Here is a 10,166-nt window from a genome sequence, read left to right as displayed (position 1 = left end):
AATAAATATGGGGTGCTGTGTGTACATTAATGAGGAAAAAAAATTAACTTAAATGATTTTAGCAAATGGCTGCAATATAACAAAGAGTGAAAAATTTAAGGGGGTCTGAATACTTTCCGTACCCACTGTATATATAAAATATATAATCTACCTGTTAGCCGGTCAGGCTAAGACACAAGCTGAACAACCACCAAAACCAGCTAAACACTAACTTGGCCAATCTGGAGACTCATATCTGCAGACCAGAAGATCACAGAGACGGAAAGAGGGCCGTTTTGAGCCAATAAACAACATCCTAGTCGCTCAGTGTGACGGCGACTTCTGCACAGACAACAGCACTTACTACACTCAAACGCTGCGTAGCATTTTCTCTCATCAGAGCATGTTTTCCTCCATCTCAGGTGAGGAATTCAAGCCTTACCCCGATGCTATCCTCCTGTCGGTACGGCCTCCAATTATGGCCCGTGTCACTGAACATGAGGAGGTAGCGTGTGAGCCAATCAGAGCTGCCGTATCGGCCCTGGGTGGCGATGGCTGTAATCTCCGTCCGCTGCTCCAGCTTGATTTCCAGCCACTGGTACTTATTAGAGTCCAGCGGAGACCAGCCTCCGGCACCTGCGGGACACAGCACACAAACGAAGGCTTCTTACTCTGCATTATAGGCCGAGCTGCATGGATTGCATCACGCGCTATTTATAACTGATCCAATGCTGATCCATTTGTTAGGAGAAAACAACTGCTGCCTTCTTAGGGAGCATCCAAACTGAAATTTAACCCTTATAAGTGGCCAACAAGAAACACTCTACATAGGCACTTATTGTGAAGTGCACAAACTCACAAATAATTTCAAAGCATTAGCATCACACACAAATATTGGTATATATATATATATATAATAAAATGAAAATAAATTATAAAATATATTTATTTAGGTATATATATATATATATATATATATAGTATATTATTTTATAAGTATATACATATAAATTTGATAACAATTATTCACATTAATTCATATCGACCATTAAATACATTCATAAAGGGTTTGTCACAATGCATTCTGGGACTGTTTTCAGAGTGAAGGATACATGTGATGTTGTCTTAAATTTCAGAAAGAAAGCAGCAAAGTTATGTAATTAAGTCTGTGTCCACGATGCCTTAACGTGCTGTCTAGGTAGGCAGCTCACTAGACTTTGGAACAGACTATTTTTTCCCCATTTCTCCTTCATGCTGGTGTGAAGTTACGCTCATTTATCTACACATCTTAATGAGGATAAAGCTGTTCTGCGGTAAAATCCTGTTAAAAACCTGCTTGTAGTCGAACAACCACGTCATCAGACATCACTCTGATCTTTTCATTAGGGAAATTCTCTTTGTAGCTTTCAATATCGCATCTAACCCTGTGCATTATGGTTTTAAAACAATAACTGACTCAAAAATGAATGTTTCGTGTCCTAAAGGAATTTCTTTCTTTCGTGGAAGACAAGTGAAGATGTTTAGCAACCTTTTCATTTGCATACAATCTCAACACAGGACAAAAAACACTATTATATATAGCCATAACAGGCTCTTCAGGTTATCACTTTGGTGTTTTTATGGAGCTTTTTGGTCATTTGTTGGAGCTTAACAGCATCTGTCCTCTTCACACATTTTCACTGTATCCATCTTTGCCCCATGATGCTTTGCATGAACAATGGAAGCAACTTCTGTCAAACTGTAAACAATCAGCCAAAGATTTTCTCTATGAATGCAAGCATGTTCATAAACTTGATACTATGAGGTGACATTATAAATACTGTATTGACCAGCTTTAGAAACCTTACAGTAAAGGCTGCTAATAGGGACTAGAAGTGAAAATGGGAGACGATAACATTTTAAAGCATCCGTGTGAAAACAAACCTGCAAAGAGACGTGAGGATTTAAAGAGAAAAACCAGAGATTCTTAGTGCATTCAGTGAATTATTCTTGAGATAGAGTGTACATTAAGACCACAAATGCGCAGATATGTTGTCTTTTTCATATTTTTACAGTGGAATACAAAGTGGATCTTTAAGTGGAACTTCCTAAAACTGGAAGTGCCTTCCATAATTTAAAACGCAGTAAAGTCTGTTAGGAAACAGGTGGATAGAAAAGTCAACATGAACAGCCTTCAAAATATCTCCTTTTTAGGGCCCCATGAAATACTTTTTATTTTTTCCAAATGTTTGTTTATTTATTCCCTAATTCTGTTTTTTTTTCTGTTTAAATTGTTTTGGATTCCTTTTTTTTTTTCTATTTACATTTTTCTGGACTCCGTTTTAATAGTCAATTAAAATTTTAGTAATCAAAAAGCATGTGTAATTATAAAAAAAAATGCAGAAAATTATTATGCAAAAAAAAAATTATAATAAAAATATAGGGCCCTATGAAATACATTTTATTTTCCGCTCAAATCTGTTTTATTTTTACCAAATTTTCTGTTTTCCATTTAAATTTTTGTGGATTCCATTTTAATAATCAAAGAGCATGTGTAATTTATTTTATTCATTAAAAACAACTATTTATTTATGCATTACATTAATAGTGCTCTATGAAATGTTTTATTTTTTCACAAATTCTGTGTTGTGCATTTAAATTTTTCTGGTAATCAAATGAAGGCATAAAACATTCATTTAACTTATCTTTTGATCCAATGAAGTGCTGCACAACAGAGGTTTACCGTTAAAATTAAAACATGGATGAAACATTGTATGATTATTCCTTAAAAATAATGGCCATGTTTTAATAATAATAATAATAATAATTATTATTATTATTAATACATTGAGACATTCTACTGTAAAATAGTGATATATTTCTGTCACAGTTTCTTCAAGTTTAACCAGACTTTTATTTTGACGGGTTACCGTAAAGAATAGCGCCATTCATTCAAACAGAGACACGCAGAACATGCAGGATTCATATTTAAACAGTCTTTTTGCGGTTTAATATTCACAGACACTAGTCCATATCGCCGTTTGATGTGTACTGACAAAATCTGACAAATTCCTTGACATTCCGTTTTATACAGTAAATTGATTCCGTCTGTGTTTTCCGTATCGCGGAAATCATGCGCCCATACTTTTGTGCTCCAGAGAACTCATGCAGATTTAAAACAACAAGTAAATAATAACAGAATTTCAATATCAAACAGGCAGTTACTGTGTAAGCATTAATATTCTGAGTGCATCACAACAGAGTCCATTTACCTACAGCCGACCATAAAGACTGACACCAATAAGCCTGAAAATCCTGTTAAATCCCTCTTAAGTAGCTGCATTCGCTGGCCACCCGTAGAGCCGAGTCCCACGCTGCAGATGTGGATCCGTACACCTCAGCGGCGCAGGCTAAATCAGACCAGACGGCATCATAAACGCTACCTGTTCCTCGTAAATCATGATAAAACCACTGAACGGTGGGGCGCCGAGGTGCGCCAGGCGAGAGCAACATCTGCAGGAGCCGCGGCGCATTGGCAGCACGGGAAGTGAAAGTGCTGAGCCAGCCAGATGGATAGAGCCACCAGACAGGTGGAGCCCGGCGAACCCAAATCCAGTCGCCCGGCGAGTCTCGCTCATAATCAGGACAGCCAAACTCAAGATGGGGATATTCTAGAGCCCGACGGAACCGACATACACATCAGAAACGCCAAAGCTAATAGCCAGATTATGATTTTAATGCTTACAGCATTTAATGCTTGAGATATTACTGAGAACTCATTTGTAAACTCTAGTTAGAGCTGTTGTTCAGTCCTGTTGAATCATGCAAAACAAACCTGAGGTTTAATGCTTATATCACAGCCAGTTAGCCTCAGAGCAGAATAACTAGCCTATTTTAGTATTTAGGGCAGCGGCAGTTAAATATGTGCGTCAGAAGACATTGACTGACAACTAAACACACACACACACACACACACACAACATCGCATAACAGAGTGTATCCAATTGGTCAAACACCACAAGCGTTTTTCACTGTTGTAAATTCCACGCAAGTAAATTCTCAAGTTTTTTCCCGGTTTCCATTAAAACTGAATTACCTATCCTAACGACCTCTTATACGGCCCTCATTAAAGAGTAATAGCCTCATTCAGAATAAGCTCCATCTCTGCTCGGCTGTCACAATGAATAAAGCAAAAGTCAAACGTTCATTGCAGATTTTCTGACCGGAGAGGACAAAACGGTTCCTCCAAACGAACCAAGTGATTAAGGTTAATCAGGGGTCGTTGATGAGGGCAGACGAGCGGCGCTCTGACACTCATTTAAATCACCGTTTCATCATATTATAACACCTGCAGCAACACCAGAAACCATCAGCGCCATTTAATCTGTAAGAAACAGACAAACTAATGACTGGAATGCTTTATTAACATCAAACCATGAAGTTGGAAAATTATCATTTTATTCCACAATCACCATTTTTAATTTAATTTTTTTATATATACACACATACACATACACATGTATGTATGTATAAAATATTTAAATATAAAATACAGTTTGAAAATGTGGGGGGTCAGTAACATTAATAATACTAATATTCAGTAATTACTTAATATTAATTATTGTATTCAGCAAGGATGCATTAAATAGATGTGACAGTAAACAAAAGATTTGTGTTTCAAATAAATGCTGTTCTTTTGAACTTTCTATTCATCAAAGAATAAAATAAAACTTTTCTGTTTTCAACATTGATAATAAATCAGAAATGTTTCTTGAGCAGCAAATCAGCATATTAGAATGATTTCTGAAGGATCATGTGACACTGAAGATTGGAGATTCAGCTTTGATCACAGGAATAAATTACATCTTAACAGATATTCACACAGAAAACTGCTATTTTAAATTGTAATAATATTTCACAACTTTACTGAATTTTTAATCAAATACATCCAGTGAAAATAAGAGAATTCTTTCAAAAACGTAAAAAAAATCCTATCAACCCATAAACATTTGAACTGTAGTGTATATTAATAGTTTTGAAATATTTCTTAAATGATCAAAAGTAGCAATCAAAAACATACACTTAGGAATAAATTACATCTTAACAGATATTCACATAGAAAACTGCTATTTTAAATTGTAATAATATTTCACAACTTTACTGTTTTACTGTATTTTGGATCAAATAAATGCAGCCTTAGTGAGCAGAAGAGACTTCTTTCAAAGACATTAAAAAATCCCAAACTTTTGAACTGTATTGTGTGTATAATTTCTGTAAATATTTGATCTGTATGTTGCATCCACTCAATGAAAATGGAAGAAACGTATTACTGACTAACATGATTAAAGATAGTTGAAAATCACCCCGAAACATGTTCAGCAAAGCAAACTCCAAAGAAGAGCAGACGTCTGTGTAATGAACTGGCACGAATCTCGTCTATTATTTACCACGTTTCCACCTGCAAGAGCCGAGGGACAAAAGCTAGTTTAGAGCGGGACGGGATCAGCAGAAATGTCTGATGAAAGTAAAAGCGACTTTTATATCGTTGACTGTAGAGCATTTGATGAAGCTAATGCAATACAAATAGATCTGGAAAGCTGCCACCTGCCTGCTTTTACCTTGACTCGAGCAAAAAAAAAACAAAGGTAACAAGAGGATATGAAGTTAAATAACTTCTTTTTGGTTAATTGCATCTGCTGAGTTCATCTGAAGAGATCATAATTAGAATTTCATATAGATCTAATTTGCTCTTTTTTCATTGCAGATCTAAATGCCAGACTGTTTAATCTGCATGTTGAAAGCCAAACATGTGAAAGAGTAAATTATAGTTATTATCGTTTGGCCATGCACTAAAAATTCAGTTTTCACGCAACACAAAGCGAAATAGACTACAGGAGAAAATCATTCAAGTAAAAAAAAAAAAAAAAAACAGAATAAGAAAATAAACAAAATAGAAAATAAAAAGATAAAACAATACAAGAATTAATGAAATTATCTATCTATCTATCTATCTATCTATCTATCTATCTATCTATCTATCTATCTATCTATCTATCTATCTATCTATCTATCTATCTATCTATCTATCTATCTATCTATCTATCTATCTATCTATCTATCTATCTATCTATCTATCGTCATACAAGTTATAATTATATACATATTTTTATATATATTACAGTATCTATTTTTGTACATTATATATATTTAATCATTTCTTAATTACATACGTTGCAAATTACAAATATTACAAATATATAATTTTATATAGAAATGCCTCAAACTTAGAGTAACTTTCAAAATTTCAATGGCACAAACCTGAAAACTAATTCTATTATATTCTATTCTATTTGGCTCTGATGTTATACAACGATTGAACACATCTAATTTGTACGTGTATTTGCATCGCTCTGACCGTTCTCTGTAGATCCCACCTTCTCACGCACCACGATTGGTCGATTATGTACAATGCCTGCACGTTATTGGTCAAGCTACTTTTCGATCAGCAAGTATGAAAACAGGAAAACAAAGCCAATGATAGAAATCCTGGCGAGGACGTGTCCTGTAAAAATGGCACGTATGGCCACCCTACGCAGATATGATACGTCATCAGCGCATTCCTTTATGCTATTGCGGACCGAGCGAGAATGGAAGCCGATATTTTTGTAATATTATGCGCTTTGTAATGTAATGTTTTCTCACCGGTGAATGAGACGTGAGGAGATCTGACAACGTCGCGTTCAACCCTCCACTAACGCCGTCCCTCATCGTGTCGTTGGTCATCCTCTGCTCTGCCTGTGCGTGTTCATGTGTTTCGGAGGAGGCGTTGGAGAGTGATTATGCAGGAAGGGTGGGATCTTATGCTTTCAAAGCTAGCTTGCTACTGCTAGCCTCTCCGAAATCACCTACCCTACCTTTAAAGGGGTCATGAACTGGCTTTTTAAAAATTATTTTGTACTGTTGTCTGAGGTCCACTTATGACGTTCGTGTGATTTTTACATTCAAAAACATCAAAATCAATAAGTAATAGGCTATTTTCTACCCTGGTTTTGAGGCCGGCTCGAGAAACGCTGGTAACAGTTGGAAGTAAACGCCTACTGCTGTGATTGGATAACAGTTCTGCATAGTAAACCAACTTTCTGTGTGTCTGTTTGACAAGCTACCGACGTCCTTCATGCTTGGAGCCTTCTGTGACTTCGGTTAGACACATACAATGTTTTACTCGCGTGAGCTGAAACTTCATTAAAAATAAAGTTCATCCACGCATTCCTAATATTTGAATCCGAAGGAAGTTTATGCAGCGACTGTGTTCTTCCAGGCACTGCACAATATTCTGCGATTTTTAACGGCATGTTTATTGCTTGGTTGCTCGATCCGGTTTAGCACCTGTTATTTCCCGTGTGTGTGTGTGTGTGTGAGAGAGTGTGTGTGTGTGTGTGTGTGTGTTGCACCTTTGAAGGCTATTTTCTGGGAGGAACAACAATTACACTTCCTCCTACTCCAGTCATTAATGTTGTCGCTCCTGGAGGAAACATGTTTGCACTTAAACACTGCACTGCAGCGGCATGTAACAGGCTGAAATTATTCTTTCAGCCTATCTATTAGCTTTTGAAACGTGAGGCGGGCCGTTCTTTGAGCTCATCTGTAATGTGGTCACCTGTCAGCCTCAAGAGGGACGCATTCACGGATACACCGAATGCCACGACACAAGCGCAACTAATGCGATAAACCGCTGAATCTCACTGAGCTGCCACAAATGACACCAGAGGCTCGCAGCCATCAAAAGTGCCGTGACCCACAAGTCTTTGCAGTTCTTGGCCAGAATAAACAGCAATTTGCATTTGGTGCATTTATCAACATACCATATATTTTATGGTCTTTTGCCACTTACTGTATATTGATAGGGAAAGTAGAATTACACTGATAAAAATGATTCTGTGGTGAAGTAAATACTACGGGAAAACAAATGTAATTTCTACATTAAAAAATTTAATTCAGGCAAGAATAAAAAAAGAGTAAATTCTATATTAGCACTCAATTCAAGCTTGTAGAAATTAAAGTTTGAACTTATAAGTTGGAATTGTTGGTCATGTTTACAAGGATTCTTTGAGTAAATATCAAAGTTATGATACCGGTGTTCCCATCATGTGCTGGGGCATGAATAATTAATAAGGTTGAATTTTTCACTGTTTTCGAGTTGTATTTACACTGCTTTAGGGGCAGTGGTGGCCTAATGGTTGCTGTTAGGGTTAAAAATCTAATTTCACGGTATGAGAAATTTTATTTCACGATAACGATATGTACCTCGATAAAGCTATTTTTTATTTTATTTTTGTTATTAAAATTAAGAAAAAGAAGCAAATTACAAGCACAACAGAACAAATAAATATGAAATAAACTTTTAATGTATTCAGCTACAGTAGGCTATGGTTTATTTAACATGTGGTAAGAAATATTACAGAAATTGAATAAAGTGTATAAATAAAACACTGCATAGTCTTCACTGTATCAATCAAACATGATTAACGTTAATAATGACAGACAGCAGCAGGTAAATAAGGCTGCTGTCCCTTTAAGACTGACTGCACTGATCCAATATACTGAAACACATCCGGTTTTCACCCAACTGTTGCATTACATTTATTTAACATATAACCGACTGTGTTTACTTGAATACTCCACACGGCGGGCATTATGACATCACTGTGTTTGTATTTGACCATTCAAGCACAATAAAACACGAAAGAGATCTGTTTTCACGATCGCTTGCTGTCTGAGAGGGGCTTTCAGTGCGCGCGCTTCAGCTGTGTGTCAGTCAGCACCAGCACCGCATTGAGTTCTTTTTCACTGCTTATTGCACTTAATAACTCTACCAAGTGCGTCCCACTCTTTATTTTCTCATTCATGCATGTTTCCTTATCACTCAAAAGGTCTATAATGTTTAAGCAGTACTGTGTTACTCAGATATATCTGCATACCGCGGAATACACGATATAGCAAAATCTCTAACGATAGACACTTTATTTCACTGTAATGATATATACAGTCATACCGCCCAGCTCTAGTTGCAGTGTGTGTGCACTTGGATGGGTGAAATGCAGAGCACAAATTCTGAGTATGAGACACCATACTTGGCCACACGTCACGTCACTTTTATGGTTGCTTTTGTTGGTTGGTTTAAAAACCTGCTGTTTTGTGACATCTAGAGTTCATTTTCTACTCAAAATGACCCATTCATTCTCAAACACTATCCACATATTGTTACCGTATTGTGTACCAAGCATTGACGTCTCTGTGTTCCACACTCTCTAGTGAACCACATTCTCTAACAGCATGGCTTTTTTCAGTGCTAAATTGTATGAGTAAAGTTTAAAAACCGTGACTGAGTAAAATGTGCATGAAGAGATATTGCAGAGTATAATCTTCAAATAATTAAGTAGAAATTACTCATCAAACTTTAACTGGTCACGTTACATTTACTTATTCTCTTTGCTAATTTTACATAACTTAGTTAAGTAGATTTGACTTCATTCCATATTTACATTTTTCTTTAAAAATATGTGTACAAAAACTTGCAAAAGAAAAATTAAGTAAATGTAACATTGTTTTTTTCAGTGTAGAATCAGGGTTATAAGAGTTAAAACTAAACTAAAACCTTAAACACTTTTATTACTTGAACTAAATGTTAAATGAAATGAAATGAAATGAAATAAAACACACACACACACACACACACACACACACACACATATATATATAGTTGCCAGAGCAACATTTTTCATTTTCATTTAGTTTAACAAAACTAAATAAGCTAAAACTAATAAATAAAAATGTATAAAAACTATACAGACATGTTTAAAATAATAATAATAATAATAATAATAATGGAAAAAAAAACACTATACAAAATTACTAAAAATTTTTACTACAAATAACATCTAATTCAGAAAATAAACAAAAACTAAAATAGTGTCTTGGTGATCTAAAATTGTCTCTAAATATCTAAAATAACACTGATTAAAAAAACAATGTGCTTTACTTATATCACTTTTTTAATGATACTTTTTTAGTATTATTGTGATACTATTATAGTTATTAATATTATGAATCAATTTTTATTTTTATATTTCTGTTTTCATTTCAATTTAAAGTTGTAGTATTGTAGTAGTTGTAGTAATTTTAGTAGATTTTTAAATGTCTATATAGTT

General features: G+C 35.3%; 1 protein-coding gene across 1 annotated transcript in view; it reads right to left on the bottom strand.

Annotated features, from left to right (window-relative positions):
• cntnap3 (contactin associated protein family member 3) overlaps positions 1 to 10,166 on the bottom strand; it is a gene marked incomplete at its 5' end in the record, with an annotated part of 97,137 nt that overhangs the window by 83,698 nt on the left and 3,273 nt on the right. Inside the window, 1 exon segment of the mRNA XM_016544049.1 lies at positions 422 to 615. Coding sequence (XP_016399535.1) covers positions 422 to 615 — 194 coding nt within the window.

Source organism: Sinocyclocheilus rhinocerous, unplaced genomic scaffold, assembly GCF_001515625.1.
Source record: "Sinocyclocheilus rhinocerous isolate Xijiao unplaced genomic scaffold, SAMN03320098_v1.1 scaffold700, whole genome shotgun sequence".
NCBI lineage: Eukaryota > Metazoa > Chordata > Actinopteri > Cypriniformes > Cyprinidae > Sinocyclocheilus > Sinocyclocheilus rhinocerous.
The sequence above is the reverse complement of the archived record's forward strand: the minus strand, read 5'-3'. Positions and strand labels throughout refer to the sequence as shown.